Source organism: Pseudophryne corroboree, chromosome 1, assembly GCF_028390025.1.
Source record: "Pseudophryne corroboree isolate aPseCor3 chromosome 1, aPseCor3.hap2, whole genome shotgun sequence".
Lineage (NCBI taxonomy): Eukaryota > Metazoa > Chordata > Amphibia > Anura > Myobatrachidae > Pseudophryne > Pseudophryne corroboree.
Window position 1 is genome coordinate 537,413,005 of NC_086444.1, and position 21,667 is coordinate 537,434,671.

At 44.0% G+C, this 21,667-nt stretch overlaps 1 protein-coding gene across 1 annotated transcript in view; it reads right to left on the reverse strand.

Moving 5' to 3' along the window:
• NFIB (nuclear factor I B) overlaps positions 1 to 13,591 on the reverse strand; it is a 266,130-nt gene extending 252,539 nt beyond the window's left edge. The window contains exon 1 of the mRNA XM_063914058.1: positions 12,966 to 13,591. Within this exon, the coding sequence (XP_063770128.1) occupies positions 12,966 to 12,983 (18 nt within the window). The 5' untranslated portion in view covers positions 12,984 to 13,591. The remainder of the gene's footprint in view (positions 1 to 12,965) is intronic.
• Between the last annotated feature and the right edge of the window lie 8,076 nt (positions 13,592 to 21,667).

The following is a 21,667-nucleotide window of genomic DNA, read 5'->3' on the forward strand; positions in this document are numbered from 1 at the left end:
GGGAAAAAAATCAGCTAAGCATTTAGTGACTGAGCTGAAACACAGCTCTCATATCTGAGAGGGGGAGGGGAAGGGAAAGTACAGTTCAATCCAAGAGAGAAACTCTGACTTTGGAGGTAGGGCTTGTCTCCATGCCAAAAATAAAAATCAGAAAGAAAGAGAGGAGAGGGTAAGAGGGAGGGGGGGCGAGTGCAGTATTGGAGTAGCTACAGACCTTCATTTTTTTAGTCAGCTTCTCTTTATTCCTCATTGATGTTGCATTTCATCACCCACATTTCTTAACTGCTGGCTGCCCCGCACTGCCAAACCATTTCTGTTTTGATTTAACTGGGGAACACACAAACTGTATACCACTGCAATATTATATTATCTAGAGGCAGTAGGAAAAAAATGTTGATAGTAACAATACTATAGCAAGATAATGAGAGAAAAACAAAAGGTAGGGTTCCCAGGCAACTTTGATTTAGAAAGGAAGCAAATCAGAGCACTAAATACAATAATGAACAGTTGCAACACACACCAATCGAAAGTGTGTAGTCATAAACAAAACGTGTAACTTCTATAGTGACACTTATTATTAGTACTTAGCTTTATTTATATAGCACTGACATATAATGCAGCTCTCTGCAGAGAATGTTATAATCATTCACACCAGTCACTTTCCCAGAGGAGTTTCCAGTCGTAGGGTTAATTAAATAAATGAAATTACGAGTATGTTTTGGCCTGTGGAGGAAACCATAGCTCAAGGAGGAAATCACATTTTGTCAACATTTTACAGCAACATTGCGACCTGAGAACACCACAGGTTCCAGGCCTAATTGGGCCCTTAGTACAGTAACAACTCTTGGGACGCTCCAGCCCAAGTCTTTAGTCTCTTTATATATATATATATATATATATATATCACGCTCATACACATTAATTCAGTACCATAGTATCATACTGATGATAGCCAGGAGACTTACTTTGAAACCCCAAAAAAACTGCAGGCCATAGTCACTTACCTAGGTGGCCTATGACTCCTAATAAATGTTTGTTACAGAAGTAACAGTACACTCAAAAGTCAGTGAAATAAAGCAGTTATATCTCCAGGCTATCTCGTGCACAATGCGACTATCCATGAATTAATGGTACATTATACTTTTGGAAGGATTGGCAATAAAAAAAAAAGTGTTTAGCCTTATGGTTACATGATCCAATCTTCCTAAGCAATAGTCAAAGCTCTCTTCTTTATGTACAAAATAGCCTTTAAGCACCTTACATGTAGTTCAATGTTAACATGAAATTGAAGCTAAGCAGAATAATCTGTGTAAAAGCATCCTTCCATTCACTGTGATGGCATTGCTGACAGAGGAGGGTTAAGGTTAAAGCCACTGAACAAAAAGGACAAAAACTGGTCTTCATTTAACTGATGCAAATAAGCCTCGATACAAATGTTTCCTCACCAATTTTGGGTACTACAATCTGCAGGGACAATTTACCAATCACTTCAACCATAACACCTTACAAGGTCAAATTACAATCCTTTAAAAAGAATCAAAATTGATACAAGTACAGCAAGCATATCAATGGGCAAAAGGATTCAAGTGGTGACATACATGGACAATTCCTTGTACCCTGTAGTTGCTTCTGTTTCCTGCTTAAATAAGAACTTAATAGTATGAGTAAAAATGTATTTATTGACCTGTGTATCTGGGTATCAATTTTAATATGAAACATAGGGGGTAATTCCAAGTTGATCGCAGCAGGACATTTTTTAGCAGTTGGGCAAAACCATGTGCACTGCAAGGGAGGCAGATATAACATGTGCAGAGAGAGTTAGATTTGGGTGGGTTATTTTGTTTCTGTGCAGGGTAAATAATGGCTGCTTTATTATTACACTGCAATTTAGATTGCAGATTGAACTCACCACACCCAAATCTAACTCTCTCTGCACATGTTATATCTGCCTCCCCTGCAGTGCACATGGTTTTGCCCAACTGCTAACAAAGTTCCTGCTGTGATCAACTCAGAATTACCCCCATGATCTTACTAACTTTAAGAATCATTGCCCTATACAGTAAAAAAATAAAAATCAATCTTTGATTTAATGACATAAATCATTAAATTACATGTATTTTAAATCTTATTATTTTATCTCCTCATGCTATCACCAGTGGGGATGCAGTTAAAATACCAGCTGTCGGGATGCCGGCATACAGGAGACAGATGGAATCCCAAGAGATGGTGAAATACCGCTGGACAGAATCCCGACTTCTGCCAGGTATTCCCACTCGGGTGGTGGGCCCACGCCACCAATCTAGTGGTAATATAACCTATGGCAAGCGAAGCGAGCCACCGGGCTCAAAGCATGGCGAGCACAGCAAGCCCGTGAGAGGACTCAATGCCTTGCTGCCGGGATTCCACTGTCGGTATACAGCCGTCGTCGGTAAAACATACCAATTCCCACCAGTGTACTGGGGTGTTTAAAATGTGCTAATTAAGTTAGTAAAAAAGCAGTAAGGTAGTCCCTTCCAGTCACACTCCATGGGCGGTATCCTATTAAAGATACCGCCCAGGGCTATCCTATTGGCCCCGATAAGCCGACACAAGCTGCGGCTTATCAGGGCTTTTGTGTATTGCACTGGGAGCCGATGCAGCGCTCCACCTCCGACTCCCTGGTCACATAACCACACTGTCATTTGACCGCTGCCGGGGAAGAGGTGGGGGATGCAGGTCACGGCGCTGCCCCGGCTGGCTTCTGAGCTGCGGCACCCTCCCTGCAGTTCCAGCCTGCGAAAAAGACACCTTCCCCTCAGTCCCAGCAAGCAAAAACAAGGCAGTTTCTCACGAAAACACACAGATTTCACTGAACCTGTGTGTTTTGAGGCGATCTAATATGATAGGTTTTACCATGGGTAATAGGATACCGCCCCATGTCTATTAAACAGCCCAGATATCAGTCAATATTATGCCAGAATGTATCCAGGGCCGACTTAAGGGTCAATGGGCCTGGGGCTGAATACCATCAATGGCCAGTTATGACAAGTGGAGGAGCTGTACAGGGCTGGATTAAGCCTTGGGGGTGCCCGGGGCACTTTAGAAATGGGGGCCCCGGTGTAAGGGGGTTGGGGGATATATATAAGATTGTGCATACTTCCCAGCATGACCCATTCCAGGAGGGACAACATGTTCTGTACATGGACTTACCTCTTAAAATAGGATTGTAGTCACCTGTGTTAAACTATTTAATTGATAAGAAAGGTAATTCAATACAGGTGATTGGAATCATAACTTAAGAAGGAAGTCCAGGTAGAGAGCATGTTTATCTTGTTACATGCAAAAATAGCAGCAGCCTCTGTACTACTTACAGACTGGGACAGGACTCAGGAGGACTCTGTATGTGTTTGTTTGTTTGTTTGTGTTTGTTTGTTTGTGTGTCTCTCTCTCTCTTTAGACCCTCATTAGATAACAAGTTACACAGGGATCCCACCCAGGTGTGTAGAGAGCTGTAAGTGACACAGGGATCCCACCCTGTGTCATTTACAGCTCTCTCCGCCCTCCTATCTCGCCTCTTGTTGGGAAGCTCCGTCGATAGTTCATGAAATCTAATACTCCTGTGTCTCTGCCTGCACTGCATACTGCCCTGCTCACATTCTGGCTGTCTGGTTCTGCTGCTGCATAATAGGGAAAGCTAGTGATGTCAGTGTGCTCTAGCCAGGGAGCCCCCTGACAGAGGGGGGCCCAGGGTACAGTATGCCCTGCATCCCCCCCTTAATCTGGCTATGGGTGTGTACAAGGGCATAGCTACCATAGGTGCAGGGGATGCGGTTTCTATGAAGCCCGAGCCATCTCTGGGGCCCGGCCCTTCCACTGCACCTTGATGCTCAGCCCTGCTGGCAGCTTTTACCTTAGAAGTGTGCTGCTGCACCGCAGCCACACCTGCTCACCCGGCTTGCTTCGCCTCTCCTGAGTCATAACTAATGCTGGGAGGAGACGTGGCTGAGTCTGCAGGGACATCCCCCGACCATGGCCACACCTTCTGCCAGCGTCTGTCAGGAGGAGAGACTAAACAGAGATGGCCAGGAGAGCAGCAGCTGTAGCGGCAGTTCAGCAGGCAGCAGCACGCTGCTAACAAGTAAAAAAGCAGAAAGCTGTTCCCCAATGGTGAGTGCCCACCCACGGCGGGTAGTAGACAAGGGGGATCTTCGAGTAATTCACAAGGGGGGTGGATGCATCTTGCAGTCAGTTGGGGGTAGGGGGGGCCTGACTGACTATGCTATGGGGCCCCAACTCGCATAGCTATGCCCCTGTGTGTGTACAGCCACTTCACTGCCACTATGTCACCCTAAATAGAAACATAAAACAGCAGATTAGAACAATTTGGCCCATCTAGTCTGCCCATGTACATGCACACACTTACACACTAGGGTTTATTTTTGCTGGAAGCAAATACACCTCCCAGTATATTTTTGTAGTGTGGGAGGAAACTGGAGTACCCGGAAGAAATCGAACCCACGACCTCAGTACTGTGGGGCAGTAATGCTAACCATTACACTGCCCGTACTGCCACATAAAAGCATTATAAAATGCATAATTTTATGAGGAAAATAGAAATACAATTGTAATACTAATGATTTGTGACTGACTTTGTGACCAGCTGGATGGCTGCTCATTATCACGCGTTCATGATGGTGGGCCTCTTTTTATGTGGAGGCATTTAGCTGTAGTCCCATCCACTCTATTGTTAATCTGGCCCTGAATGTATATATACCATATTTCTTTGGATATTATTTAAATATTATGCATACACCACACCATGCATAGATCATAAATGTGACAATGTATATGCATACACTACACCATGCATATATCACAAATGTGACATTACATTTGAAAAAGAAAAAAGCCTTTAATGATGCAGCACTTGCCATTGCAGTACTTTGTCTCAATGGGGCCCATTTTCATTGATTGCATTTGCAATGCGATCTTTGCACGCTATTAGTGCCCAGGATTGCATTGCAGAATGTGATCACAAAGGCCAGATATATCATCTAGCACAAGCAGGGACAGGGGCTCCAAAAGCAGCCAGTCCCTGCGATGTGCAGAGTGTGGTGACGGGGGGCTGCTGCGCATGCCCGGTCCCGCTGACCATACTTACATATCGGCCCTTTCCGGGGGAACCCTCTGCTGGCTACAAATGTGACGTGTAGTCCATAGGCTTCAGATGACAGTTGCTGCAGGGGTCAATGGGCTGAATTCAGACCTGATAGCTGCTGTGCGTTTTCGCACAGCAGCCGATCGGGTCTGAACTGCGCATGCGCCGGCACCGCAGTGCATCGGTGCATGCCAGACAGCCGACGGCTGTCTCAGTCCTGCAATCGCCTCTGCCTGATTGACAGGCAGAGGCGGTCGCTGGGCGGGGCGGCGGCGATTGGTTGCCATTTAGGGAGCGCCGTCCGGGCAATCCAGGAGTTCCCACACGCAGCCGCTGCGACCCTCAAAGCGACGAGTAGCTCCTGCCAGCGTGCAGGAGCTGCGCTGGCAGGGAGCTACTCCTAAAGTACAAAATCATCGCCGCTGTGCAATAATTTTGTACTTGTGCGGGGGGGGCCTGACATGCGGGGCGGACTAGCCCTGTGCGTCTCCCCGCATGTTTTTGTGACTGATCGTAGATGTGCTAAATTTAGCACATCTATGATCAGGTCTGAATTAGGACCGGATATTGATACATCTGGCAGCATCAAATACCACATAAAAACCTATGGCAGATGTCGGCGGGAATGGAGGAATCGCAGCAGGTATCGGAGATATCTGCAGCGGTCCCTCCTACATACAACCCAGGGATACTTAGTATTTGCGGCTAACCCCCGAAAACAGGTATTTCAGGGGAAATAGCTGCAAATATTGGTGGTCATTCCGAGTTGTTCGCTCGCTGCCGATTTTCGCAGTGCAGCGATCAAGTGTAAAAACTGCAAAAATGCGCATGCGCATGGTACGCAGTGCGCATGCACTAAGTACTTTCACACAAAACTTTGTAGATTTACACAAGCTCAAGCGACGTTTTTCATCGCTTGAGTGATCGTAGTGTGATTGACAGGAAGTGGGTGTTTCTGGGCGGAAACTGGCCGTTTTCAGGGAGTGTGCTAAAAAAACACAGGCGTGCCAGGTAAAAACACAGGAGTGGCTGGAGAAACGGGAGAGTGGCTGGCCGAACGCAGGGCGTGTTTGTGACGTCAAACCAGGAACTAAACAGTCTGCAGTGATCGCAGTCTAGGAGTAGGTCTGGAGCTACTCAGAAACTGCAGGGAATTATTTAGTAGCAATTCTGCTAATCTTTCGTTCGCTATTCTGCTAAGCTAAGATACACTCCCAGAGGGCGGCGGCCTAGCGTTTGCAATGCTGCTAAAAGCAGCTAGCGAGCGAACAACTCGGAATGAGGGCCATTGTCTGATAAATGGGCCTCTATGTCACTTGTATAGAAAAGAATCATACGCAGCACACTGCTGAAAGTGTCTTTAGTCATAAATATATCCTGTATTAGCAAAAGTCATTTGTAACAAAGGGCCCAATTCAGACCTGATCGTAGCAAATGGGCAAAACCATGTGCACTGTAGGGGGGGCAGATATAACGTGCAGAGAGAGTAAGATTTGGGTTGGGTGTGTTTAAACTAAAATCTAAATTGCAGTGTAAAAATAAAGCAGCCAGTATTTACCCTGCACAGAAACAATATAACCAACCCAAATCTATCTCTCTCTGCACATGTTATATCTGCCCCCCCCCTGCAGTGCTCATGGTTTTGCCCATTTGCTAACAAATTTGCTGCTGCGATCACTCTGAATTAGGCCCAAAGTTTGCACCTGGGTTGGGCCTGTTTAGTGGAGAATAAAAAGTTATATTTTTTTCCTTATGGACACAGTTAAATGAAGAAAGTCATGCTGCTAGTAATGTTGCTGTCATTACTGTGCACTCTGCCTGTGTTGTAAATTTCCTGCCCATTTAGAAATCTGAAACTCTGTACATTCCCTCAGGCTGAGCCTGCCCCACAGATGAATGGGGTAATTGACTGAACCGGGGAATAAGTGGGAGGATTTTAGAAACCACAGGATATTCACAACAAGCACTCTGCTCTGGAATACAAACCATACTCATTTTTTACCTTGTCCTCAATGTTGATGCCACTAATCTATAAAAAGAGGCTTCATTTATATTGGGCTTGAGTCCTGGAATGTTTTTTTTTTTTTTTTTTTTTTTTTTTTTAAGAACATCTGCTTTACAGTCTTATGTTTTTTTCTTCCTTTTTGACTGTGTGGGAGTTTTGCCGTATAAAAAGAAAAACTGAAATATAGCACATAATTGGAATATTACACACTATATAAATATAGAGGTACATTACCTTAAAGTCCCAAACAGCCATTTTAGCCTGCAGAGTTTGGCCAGTAGTGGAGTTTGTAATCGAGTTTTTATTTTTTATAGTTGTATAGCTCCACATTGGGGTAGCTACATGAGGTACGGACGGAGGCATGCCCCTGTCACCCTCTCTCCAAGGCCCCGCAATAATAGACACCTCATATTTTATGCATGCACAATGGGTGCATATGACTTAGTTGGCATACCCAGGAGAGGCCCCTGCCCTACTCTACTGAGAGGAGATCAGGCCGAGGAGTTGGGCAACTACCCAAAGTTTACATTGTGATCCATCACAAAGTGGCTGTACTTGCGGGCAGCAGTAAAAGCCAGATTTACTACCTTATGCTATTGTGACAGTCTGTAGTGCTAATGCTGGGGTTCACGCATCTGACAGCCGAAACCCATGCCGCCAATGTATTCTACTCCAGCCGACACAAATGTCATCACTTGCACCAAAGCCATGCCATGTGCAAGAGATCTGTTGGAAACAGGCTTCCCTTCTCCGTACACAAAACTCAACGCACAGAGCATTTGATGACCGCCCACAACACTCTGCGACACTCCCGCAAGACAGGGCTGTTCCATGTACTCACATGGTTGCCTCACACAACGACCAATTGTATGTAAAGACTGATCCAACTGAGTCCATACAACTCAGAATGGGATAGACATACACAAAAATGCATACACTCTCATCTGCGCTTGTGCTATATGCAAAATGTCTCCATGTGTGCACTTCACGGAGATCTGTCCGACTCCGAATCAGCCCCATAGTCTGTTCTCCAATTGCGTATACTAGTATTAATCAAGGCAAATTTATTTATTCTGCATATCAAAATACATTTGTAAATATAATTTCACAACTTGTTATGCAATATTATTATATATATATACACACACACACACACACACACACACACACAAACATTTTAATATTAGTTTATGTTCATTATGAGATTCTCCATCTCCAATTGTATGAGTCAACTTTGGTTAGAGTTAACCAAAATCACCATAAAACACCATTACTCCCATAAATATGGCCTGTTGTTACTACTTAAGGGGGGTACTCACGGAGCGATCGCTGCTTAAAATCTAATCAATCTGACTAGATTGCTTAAATTTTAAGCAGTGATCTCTCCGTGTGTACCCCTCCCAGCGATAGCAATGCGCAGCCCCGCGAATCGCTATCACTGGTGCTAGATTGGCCTGCCGTGCAGGCCAATCTAGTAGGTCACTCATTTCACCCGCTGGGTGAAATGAGCGGCCCCCCCGCACGCTCAGCACACATCGCACTGTGCTGAGCGGGGGGAGAGCGAACCGCTCAACACACATCTCTCCCCACATCTGACAGTGAGTACTGGCCTTAAGGCAGAGCTCATTTGGGGGAGATGGGGGTAATTCCAAGTTGATCGCAGCAGGACATTTTTTAGCACTTGGGCAAAACCATGTGCACTGCAGGGGGGGGGGGGGGCAGATATAACATTTGCAGAGAGAGTTAGATTTGGGTGGGTTATTTTGTTTCTGTGCAGGGTAAATACTGGCTGCTTTATTTTTACACTGCAATTTAGATTGCAGATTGAACACATAACACCCAAATCTAACTCTCTCTGCACATGTTATATCTGCCTCCCCTGCAGTGCACATGGTTTTGCCCAACTGCTAACAAAGTTCCTGCTGCGATCAACTCAGAATTACCCCCACTGTACTAAGTCTTTAAGGATAGGATGTACTAAATCCTGGAAGCCATGGCTTTGGTGCGGAGGGTAACGCCAACTGAATGCGTCCTAGCACCCACCTTGGCTCCCGTGGCTCTCTGCGCATGCACATAGGGACTCCTGGAGCTGAATCCCGGAAGTGCCGGCATCGCAAAGGGCAGCTCTAATCGGAAGAGCTGTCCTTTGCAATACTAATAACATATGTTAATGCAATATGTGGTACATCCCGTCCTTAGAGAGATAAAGCTCCTGACTGCCATGTTACATGCTATGTTTGAAAAAATGAGCTAGGAGTCAATTGGTTGGTAGTTTATCTCTTTCCACTTTATCACTCTCCATCTGCCCCTTGGTACATTAATACCACTGAATGTCACCTGTGTCACCCAAGGTACAAACTGTACTGACAGTGTTTTTGTGGTTCCACTGAGCGTATTTAATATTAGTGGATTAAAAAATCTATCTAACAACCATTTAAAAATGTCTGATATATATCTTAGTCCATATGGATGTATTTATCAGTCATGCTAGCTGTGTTGGATGATGGAGGACCATGAAAAATAATTGAATTATCCAGTTTCATACACACTGACATATGCTTCAACATGTGGATATAAAGTATGAGAAAACATAGTCTTACTAAATAACCGAACTGAACTGAATTAATGCACTGATGTTATCCACTAGTCTATTAATTAAACTGAATTTATTGCATTCCCAAAATCTTGAACTCTTTTGTGGGCATGACTGTAGACTTCTGGAAGTATAAGTGCATCTTTCAGAAAAGTATGGAAGTGTAATCTATTTTTCATGACAAAAATGACTATAGGACTTTTTGAATGCAATATTTCAATCCAGATGCATTAGTCAAATAAAAATAACTATTTAAAACAGTGTGCTTTACATTTCCTGCTATTATACCCCACGTAACTTTTAAACTTTAAAAAACGTGGACAAGGCACATAAATTCAAAGGTTAGACTTAATCTTGTGTGTTTTGGCGCCTTTTCCCTGCCAGCTACTGTAAAAAGTGGAGATCTTGTCTGTGCTGTCTCAAGTTCAATGGCAGCTTCCTCTCACAAGCAACAGAAGAGGGGGAAGGGGGAGAAAGGCATGTTCCCTGCACTAATAATAATTCAGATCACACCACTTCAGCTCCTTGTGTCAAAGTAAAGAGATGTTCAACCCCCTCCAATCTGAGATTTCCAGCTAACACAATTCCACACACGGTCAAACACACAAGCAGCCATGACAGAGGTACTGTCAAGAGATCGCCTATGTATAATGAGGAATTTGATAAGACAATGACAACACTGTATTTGCACTCAGGTTACTAGTACTTGTTACTAATAAGCATGTATTCACATAGTGAAACAAAAATAACACATTGTGGTCTTTTAAATCCACATGGGGACTTCCAGAATATTTAGTCTGTTTAGTGATGTTATCAATAGTTCATATATGTTTTGACTAATAATAATAGAAGTTAGTTCTAGAACTACAGCAACAATAACGACAAACAAATAAGTGACATATATTACAAAGTGTATAGCTACATATGTAGAGACCATTATTATAGACACCAGTATTTAGATGGTCCACAATTTGGCCTAGCAATGTTACCCTTAATCACCTATTACCCAAGATTGTGCTAAGCTAGGAAAGTGGAAGGGTAAAAGAAAAGGTTCAGGGATTGTTTAACTGGCAGTCCATGGGACAGATGCAGCCACACAAGGCTCTTTTGTTGGCCCTACCTTCCAGACAATTACCAAAGGGTCTCTTGATGAATAGTATTTAGTCTATGACAACGTAGTGATAATAAATGGACATAACTCTTCAACTAAAATAGTTGAAATAAAGTAAAATGCAGAAAACAAAGTACATATAATTAATTGAAGCAATGCAATAAGGAGAAAGCTCCAAACGTCACACACATATCCAACACAGGACTGTCCCTGGTTGATATACTGTAGGCATACATAAAGTTAGGTATACAACATGCCATGCTGTATTTAAAACAGAGAGACTAAATGTAATGCAGTTTCCTAAACATTTCTGCTCAAGAAGTGGAATACAAATCACTGGTTTTATATACAAGACCTGCAAGAGAATTACAGTGTAATGCAGCATGAACTGTATTATCTGCAGTGAGCAGCATGCTAACCTACAGAGTGCGGAACAGGTGTAGAGCAGAAGGCATCCTGTTCCCCAGAATTTACACACAAGTCAAACTCCAAACATAAACCACCAGAAGTACAGCAATATGGCAAATATGGATAAAGAACAACGTGTGCAGATTAGCATGAACCATAACTAAGTTACAGTTTGAGACATAGGGCTGCAGAAGGGGATGGAATTGATGTATTGGGAATTCACACACCTCAGGTTATAGAGACAGGAAATAGCAGAAATAAGCCAGTGCCTAGACAGAACACACACTGTATGTGTAGCTGAAACTCCACACTCATCATCAGGACAAATCCAGTTTCACAACCTCAGCAACTTATCTCATATATAACTATACATGATACGTGTGTGTGTGTGTGTGTGTGTGTGTGTGTGTGTGTGTGTGTGTGTGTGTGTGTGTGTGTGTGTGTGTGTGTGTGTGTGTGTGTGTGTTTCAGAAGCCTACCAGAGCTGTTGTGATTGTGCAGTGGAATATTTTCCTGCACACTGTAAACTTCCTGTCCACTGACTGACAGACACTGCAGGCAGCCTCTCTGAGGTCTGGATATACCAATATCATAGAACAATTATTTGCATTTGCAACTTGGCGATGTTATTTGTGAGATATCTCACTTCTACCAAGTTATGGAAACTTTTACATATAGATATCTGAATATTATTACTACTCTCCTTCTGCACTTTGCCCCATTTAATGTTGTGAATGTTTAAACTATTTGCAGTGGTTATCAGTCATACGTATTTATGACACAGTGGCTACTATGGCAGGAATTACCCTGAGATAAATAAACCACACCTTCCCATACATACAGTACAGTAAGGAAGCACTGTGCTAAGTGCATAGTAAAGCAGTGACGTCAACCAGATCTAAACAAACTACTTGGGGTTAAACAAGGATATAAGTGTATGTTCATGCAATCTCAAGACTATGATAATAAGAACCATGTCTACTTACGTTGGAACAGCAGGACGTAAACGGATGGAGATATTACACATAATAAATTACTGACAAAAATGCATAGGCTAAACAAAGACCCTTTTGTCATTTTTTTTTTTTTTTAAATGAAAACCTACAAAGTACAGCAAAAACCAAAGCAAATTGCAAATAAAAATACCTAAAAGTGCTGTTAAACTGATGGCAAATACAACTGCTGTACAAAAAAAGGGCCTCTTGTTCCAATGTATAGCCAAGTTACATGTGCTCTTATCCCTTGCAGCGCTCAGCTGCTAGGTGTCTGCCAGAATGAGGAGGAAGAGTTGCGGCAGGATAGTTGCCAAGTTCAGCACTCTTGGACGCAAGCTCCATCCACTGATTGCTGGCAGAGACGTATGACCCACATCCACATGCTGCCAAAGAAGCAGAAGACAAACAACCGGCACTTCTAGCTCATCCCACAACAAGTTATGTCACTAACATATTCAGGAAGAAAGGTTATTACAGGGATTGTAACATATTCCCCCCTACTGTCCCAACACACAGCAGCACCATGCTCTGCAGGCTAGGAGAGATCTGCAGCCAGGAACGGCGTCCTGCATCCTTCAAAAGTATGGCTGCATGCCAGCATATCATGCTAACCCACAGTCTGCGCCCACAAGCCAAATATCATCATACAGTACTTATGAAATCAAGCCGGCAGAAGTACGGCAAATACCAGGTGTTAGAACGTCCAAATCACATACCATTGCACTGTATTGCATTAAATTAAAGGGATCCTGTAATCTGAGCACAGCACAGGCGCGGTGGCTTCACATTTCTTAGGTGACAGCTAATTTCTCTCTGGCAGGGGTTGTTTTTTTGTTTTTGTTTTTTTGTTTTTTTGTTTGTTTTAGTTTTTTTATTATCAAATCTAGTTCCCGGGAGTGACTGCGAGTCTTATGTGGGTTGATGTGTTTGCTGTTTGCTCGTGCGATGGTTTTATATAAATACGTGTAAGGAATAAAGAGCAGAGCCGGAAGAAAATAGTCTTGGCAGGGTGATGAAGTCAAAGTACAAGGCAGTGAGAGCTGCCTGAGTGCCTGCTGTGCCTAGCTTTACTTGCAATCCTGCACTCCTGGAGGGTGGCTGTGCTGGGCTGACTTGAACGCGGTCCAGGAGAGGCTGATCCCGTTTTTTTGGAGCTGGGCTGGTCTGTGAGTGCTGTTGGCAGGGTTTTTCCTCTCTTTCCCCTGTGTGTCTCCCTGGCCCCCCTGTCAGTCTGGCTCTGCTCTGCGCATCAGGCAGCTCATAGCAGACCCGGTTCTGCACTTGGACGAGTTCCACCTCTTGCTGATTGGACGGGAAGGCGGCGGCTCCCTATTCACCCTTCCCACCTTCCCTTCTCCTCCCTATTCAGCCAGCTCCCCCGTCTACACTCCAGCTGTCACAGCCCTCCCACCTACTCCTAGAACTCCCCCTCCATCCTCCCTACTTTCAGTCTCCTTCTGCAGTCACTCCCCTCCTGTAAATATTACATTCCTGCTCTCGCTTCAAATAATTCCTCTCTCTCTCTCTCTCTCTCTCTCTCTCTCTCTCTCTCTCTCTCTCTCTCTCTCTCTCTCTCTCTCTCTCCCTCCACCCACACACATACACTCTTCTGCTTTCTCTCTCTCATTCATTGTTCTTTCTTATAAGACATCTACTGTAGCAATTACAGTGCAAATAAACCGGATTTTTCAATGAGCAATGCATTGTTAACACTGGTGTACACTAGAAAGTGACAACACACGACATGATACATATGCCTCTCACACGTTTGGTTATTCTTGGGGATTGGAATGCCCCATACAAGAAATCACGACGCAATTTTCCATGATGCTCACTGATTATAATTTATATTCCTGATCCTGCTGTAAAAAGCTAATTGGGAGAAATCCTGGTTAGTTATAGATTTGCGATCTAGAAACAAGAGTCACCACGCCTGCCATGTAATTCACTGCTGATTGTTAACTTTCCCTTATTGTACCCCTGGTTCTTTCTCTCTCACTAAACTTGGGCAGCTCAGCTCTTGGCTTCCTCCTTGTGGCTATGAGAAATAGGATAAGGGGAGGAGGGGGGTTGCATAGTGATAGTGTGAAGTAGCCTGCCTAGAGGAGGAGGAGGAGGGGGAGGGAGGGAGAGGCAGAGAAGCCATTCTCCATATTTATGAGCAGACAACCAATAGACAAGAGAAGTGTTACTGCAAAAAAGTCTAGTCTGCTGTGAGACCCAGACAGGTCAAAGGACCCTGAAATCAGCACATGATGCCAATTGAATCAATCCTGTGTTCTTGCAGAATGTGTCTAGCACTTCAGTGTCTGTAGCTGCAGCCCAGTGTTATAAGTATGTACTGGGAGAGGCCGGGTGCTAGGGAGAGAGCTCATTAGTACCACCGTGCCTGGGTCCCCATTGCGGAATCACTGCTACAGAAACAGCCGCGTATAAAAACATTTACTAGTTAGAACATATACCTTGTATTATGCTTGTTTTATTTCATGTAATTTATGTCATTTCTTTAAGATATTTCTTCAACTCCTGGAACGGTATCCAGTGATAAGACTACTGTAGAAGGTAACAACTTAAAATCTGTTTTAGACTATTTTGTGTGTTCTTCACTGAATTCCTGTTAAATATCTTGGTATATTGTAGTTGAAGTCAATTTGTGTTTATACGTATAATCAGTGCTTTTATGGTGGTGGTATTTGGGTACGTATTACCTCTTTTTCGTCTAAATTTTAGTTATATTATAGCTAGTTTCAGAAACTAGGAGAAATCAGTGAAATCATTTCAGAAATTAATTTTAAAAAAGCACCTGGACACTTATCCAGAGCGTGGAAGCTACTACAGATCATGTGATCTTGTATCAACTTGTCACTATAGGGCCCATTTATCAAGAATTGCATATGCAATGTGATCTGGGTACATTATTAGCGCCCAGAATCATATTACAATATGCGATTCTAACGGCGGAATCAGGGTCGGACTGGCCCACAGGGGAACAGGAGGAGGGCCCACCTCCTCCTCTAGGGATTAGGTTCCAGACTGTATCCTAGTGCACTTTAATTATACATTATACATATGTTACCTTATACTGCACAGGACTATGCATTCTCTTACACTTAGCTGGGCCTCTGTGGTGGTTGGCCAAACCTCCACTATTGCCTGGCCACATCCTTAAGCATGGGCCCCTACCACTGCATTACCCCGGTGGGCCCTTCTTGCCCCAGTCCAACACTGGGCGGGATATATTAAAGAGTACCCACAGGGACAGGGGCTCTGAAAGGAGTCCGTCCTTGCAGTGTACTCTGAGTGCTGTTGGGGCTACAGAGCTGTAGTGACCAATCTCCAGAATGCAAATCTGGCAGCATCACATGCCCCATACAGGGTCAGATTAACAATGGGGCATTTGGAGCTCCAGTTCCAGGCCTCCACATAAAAGTAGGCCCATCGTAATGGCAGCATGATGATAACCAGACACCCAAGCTGGCCACACAGTCAGCCATAAATCATAAGTATTAAAATAGTTTTTCTATTTTTCTCAGAAATGTATGCAATTTTTGTATTTTTATGTATTAGGGAAAAAGTGGAGCTGATAGTGTAGGAGGTATACACAGTGTGTAGCCATGTGGCTCTGGTCCCACACACACTGATCACAGCTCCTCCGCATCTCAGAGTAGGCCCTTGGCCATTTTCAGCTCCAGGCCCATGTGGCCCTTAACCCCTTCAGTGGTTTGCCTGGAAATCTTCCGGGGTAGCCAGCATTGACAGCGCTGGCTAACCTGGAAGATTTCCGGTCATACTACTGACTGATTCCCTGAGGACAGCCGTGCAGCGTGCACGGCGCCTGGGAATCAGCATACTTCCTAGAAGCCGGGTGGCGGGCTTAGCTGTAAAATGGCTTATGCTGATAGCGGTGCCCGGGAATCAGCGCTGGGGCTGGCGATTGGGCGATCAGCCGCGGGTGATCGCCAGACAATTATCCCTCCCCCCCCCCCCCCCCCCCCGGGTGTGTTTTTAAATTGAAAACCCGCCACTGAAGGGGTTAATCCACTGGGGGATGCAGTGCAGGCAGGAATGGAGGGATCGCAGCAGGTGCTGTACCTCAGTTGTACATTTGGGGGATACTAAATATTTTTCGTTACCTGCCGAAAAAGTTTTTTGTCTGGGATTAAGCCACAAATAGACAATAATAAATGGGCCCCTCAGTAGGTACTGGTACCTGTTTTCTGAGTACCTGCATGTTTTTTCATAGACTAAAAAGAACTGAATATAAATAAACTATTGTGTTTTAAAATAATGGAACCATTCTTTCCCAGTGTTACTTGCAACACCAGGTGAAGGAATCTTACCAGGTAAATCAGAACTGCGTAACGCAGAGGGAAAGAACAGACTGTGACAGGAATGTTGCTTTGTTTTTTTAACAGTAGCTCATCCAACATAACGTCATCTCTTCAACTTTCATGTCAAACTCTTAAAGATTTCTAGAGCTGTCCTGGCAAAGTGCTGACTTTTGGGTTTATTAACCGGGAGTCCTAATGCACATGCACGATGTTTCCTATCCGGAGCTTGATGCGTATGGTCTCATCGCCGCTCCATAGAATTCTATGGGGCTTGCTGCGTCTTGGGGTATGGCTATTCATATGTATTACAGTAAACCTCTAAAAACAGCAGGTTTTTCTGCATATTTAGTAATGATGCATCCCACCCTAAATAATACATATGTCTGCTGTGGGCATATAGTATATTAATAACTGTTATGTTGCTCATTTATGTTTTCTTATGACTGAATGGTACAATTGTCCAATAACTAGATCAACAGGTGGGTGAAAAATGAGCAATGATCTGGTTTATAGGCACTGTGCTGTACAGGCATATCTCATTTTTTGGTTAATTGATGACTCAAGCCTGCAGCTATAGAAGTTATCATTCTACCAGCTCTACCACCTTGCCCAGTCAAATCTGATCATATTTAATTGGATTTAGATGACGTATGATGAGCCCACACAGTAACTTGTTATTCAGTTTACAAAATTCACCTACTTGACATAATAAAGTACTCAGGCACCTTAAGCACTGCATTGGAAGACTGTAAGCCCTCACAAGGGGATGTAGTGACATTGCCGGCAGTCAGGAGCCCGACGGCCAGGATACCGATGCCAGAATCCCGACCACTGACAATGCCGCTAGCTGAAATTCCAGCTAACGGGCTATTTCCACTCGTGGGTCCACAACACCCATAGAGTGGGAATAGAACCTGTGGCAAGCACAGCAAGCCACCAAGCCCACAGCATGGCGAGCCCGCAAGGGGCTTCATTGTGTTTGCCCCCCACCCGAGCCGACATGCTAGCGACCGGCATCAGTATGCTGACCGCTGGGATCCCGGCTGCTGGCATCCCATACCCAACACCTCACAAGGAGTCTTCTCCACCTTTTGTCACACTGCTGAACCGCACTCTTGTGCAGTTTTATGTACCATTTGTTTATATTTGTTATATCGTTTGTTTGAATGGAAAAATTTAATTTGTAATGACCAACTGAATTGAGATATCTAAGGAACATGAGTAAAGGACCTTTTCCATCAAAATCCTGAGTCCGACCAGGGTAATTGAACATGGTTTCAAGCCTTGTCACGGACAAGTTACAGTGGCTTGATATTTTGTTCACACTGCAGACTTCACCCAGGTTAGTTGCGGGTTTTCCCTCTGCTGGTGCTTGGAAATGTTTCTGAGGATTCAGAAACATTACAATTACTTATAATCATATCATTTTAATTGAACAATTACAGTTTTAAAGTGCTAACAGAGCTCATGGTGGCACTATATGACCTTATATATCTGGACATAACCAGAAGTGGTCATTAGGGGAGCCCTTCACCTCTCTGTGTAATTACAATTGCCAAAAGACATAGGGTGGCATGTACTAAGCATCACATCTGCTATGTGGTACATCCCGTCACTTATTGGATACATACCGGCATTATTAATGCTGATATGTACCTAGAAATGCTCAAAGGACGAGAGCTGTCCTTTGCAATAGAAGGACTTCCGGGTTTAAGACCCAGGAGCCCTTCTGTGCATATTGCATAGTGACACGTGTCGCCGCAGGGTGTGCTGGAGGAATCCAATTGATCCCTATAAGGGACAATGTGAAAAGAAGCCCATAGGCTTCAATTGGGTAACACCACATAAAGATGGCATTACTCACGAGGTCCAAGCTCTGTAATGTAATGCATTCTGAAGCTTGGTACATATGGGGAATGCAGCAAAATTCCGAAAATGGCAGTTTTCACATTTTTTTTCTCCCTCAGTTTAGTACATCCAGCACAATATGCATGTTTCCATTATACACCACAATTGTATGACACTACATAACAGTTCAAGTTACAAACAGACAATACAAGTTCCTATTTACTGTTATTTTTTTAAGATGTAGTAAAATTAAGAGCAAATAAATAATAGCATTTTTTAAAAATATGTTACATAAAATATTAGCTTCTAACTTTATAAGACAACATAAAATTGGCCAACAATCAAGATTTAATTTTATTAAAACATGCACAACCATTAATGCAAAACATAGTGGGACTCATGTAGTGTTGGCTTTATGTCTATTGTATCTGAGTAAAAAGAGCATTGCCATACAGTGCGTGAACACTATAAACACGTATGCATGTTTTGTTGCATCTTACAATTACTACTCTTCACATCAGTGGATTGGGAAACGGGATGATTCTCTATGCCATTACGGCTGAATACTGTACTCACTTGTTTCTTCTGACATACTGTAAACTTATGTTAGTACTCTATTGACTGAGCATAGATATGTACTTTAAATTAGTGATGAGCGGGTTCGGTTCCTCGGAAACCGAACCCCCCCGAACTTCACCCATTTTACACGGGTCCGAGGCATACTCGAATTCCCGTATGGCTCGGTTAACCCGAGCGCGCCCGAACGTCATCATCCCGCTGTCGGATTCTCGCGAGATTCGGATTCTATATAAGCAGCCGCACGTCGCCGCCATTTTCACTCGTGCATTGGAAATGTTAGGGAGAGGACGTGGCTGGCGTCCTCTCCGTTTATTCATTGTTGGTGCAAATATTTGTGCTTGCTTATATCTTAATTGTGGGGACTGGGGAGCACCTGTATTATTAATATAGGAGGAGTACAGTGCAGAGTTTTGCTGATCAGTGACCACCAGTTTTATCCGTTCTCTGCCTGAAAAAAACGCTCCTTATCTGTGCTCAGTGTGCTGCATATATCTGTGCTCACACTGCTTAATTGTGGGGACTGGGGAGCAGCTGTATTATATAGGAGGAGTACAGTGCAGAGTTTTGCTGACAGTGACCACCAGTATACGTTGTCTGCCTGAAAAACGCTCCATATCTGTGCTCAGTGTGCTGCATATATCTGTGCTCATACTGCTTTATTGTGGGGACTGGGGACCACCAGTATATTATATAGGAGGAGTACAGTGCAGAGTTTTGCTGACAGTGACCACCAGTATACGTTGTCTGCCTGAAAAACACTCCATATCTGTGCTGCATTGTAGTATATAGTAGGAGTATAGTGCATAATTTTGCTGACCACCAGTATATAATATATAGGAGTACGGTACAGAAGGCCACTGCTGTACCTACCTCTGTGTCGTCAAGTATACTATCCATCCATACCTGTGGTGCATTTCAGTTTTGCACAGTTTGCTGACCACCAGTATATAATATATCGCATTACGGTACAGTAGGCCACTGCTGTACCTACCTCTGTGTCGTCAAGTATACTATCCATCCATACCTGTGGTGCATTTCAGTTTTGCACAGTTTGCTGACCACCAGTATATAATATATAGCATTACGGTACAGTAGGCCACTGCTCTACCTACCTCTGTGTCGTCAAGTATACTATCCATCCATACCTGTGGTGCATTTCAGTTTTGCACAGTTTACTGACCACCAGTATATAATATATAGCATTACGGTACAGTAGGCCACTGCTGTACCTACCTCTGTGTCATCAAGTATACTATCCATCCATACCTGTGGTGCATTTCAGTTTTGCACAGTTTGCTGACCACCAGTATATAATATATAGCAGTACGGTACAGTAGGCCACTGCTCTACCTACCTCTGTGTCGTCAAGTATACTATCCATCCATACCTGTGGTGCATTTCAGTTGTGCGCAGTATATATAGTAGTAGGCCATTGCTATTGATACTGGCATATAATTCCACACATTAAAAAATGGAGAACAAAAATGTGGAGGTTAAAATAGGGAAAGATCAAGATCCACTTCCACCTCGTACTGAAGCTGCTGCCACTAGTCATGGCCGAGACGATGAAATGCCATCAACGTCGTCTGCCAAGGCCGATGCCCAATGTCATAGTAGAGAGATTGTAAAATCCAAAAAACAAAAGTTCAGTAAAATGACCCAAAAATCAAAATTGAAAGCGTCTGATGAGAAGCGTAAACTTGCCAATATGCCATTTACGACACGGAGTGGCAAGGAACGGCTGAGGCCCTGGCCTATGTTCATGGCTAGTGGTTCAGATTCCCATGAGGATGGAAGCACTCATCCTCTCGCTAGAAAAATGAAAAGACTTAAGCTGGCAAAAGCACAGCAAAGAACTGTGCGTTCTTCTAAATCACAAATCCCCAAGGAGAGTCCAATTGTGTCGGTTGCGATGCCTGACCTTCCCAACACAGGACGGGAAGAGCTTGCGCCTTCCACCATTTGCACGCCCCCTGCAAGTACTGGAAGGAGCACCCGCAGTCCAGTTCCTGATAGTCAAATTGAAGATGTCACTGTTGAAGTACACCAGGATGAGGATATGGGTGTTGCTGGCGCTGGGGAGGAAATTGACAAGGAGGATTCTGATGGTGAGGTGGTTTGTTTAAGTCAGCACCCGGGGAGACACCTGTTGTCCGTGGGACGAATATGGCCATTGACATGCCTGGTCAAAATACAAAAAAAATCAGCTCTTCGGTGTGGAATTATTTCAACACAAATGCGGACAACAGGTGTCAAGCCATGTGTTGCCTTTGTCAAGCTGTAATAAGTAGGGGTAAGGACGTTAACCACCTCGGAACATCCTCCCTTATACGTCACCTGCAGCGCATTCATCATAAGTCAGTGACAAGTTCAAAAACTTTGGATGACAGCGGAAGCAGTCCACTGACCACTAAATCCCTTCCTCTTGTAACCAAGCTCCTGCAAACCACACCACCAACTCCCTCAGTGTCAATTTCCACCTTACACAGGAAAGCCAATAGTCTTGCAGGCCATGTCACTGGCAAGTCTGACGAGTCCTCTCCTGCCTGGGATTCCTCCATCCTTGAGTGTAACGCCTACTGCTGCTGTTGTTGCTGCTGGGAGTCGATCGTCATCCCAGAGGGGAAGTCGGAAGACCACTTGTACTACTTCCAGTAAGC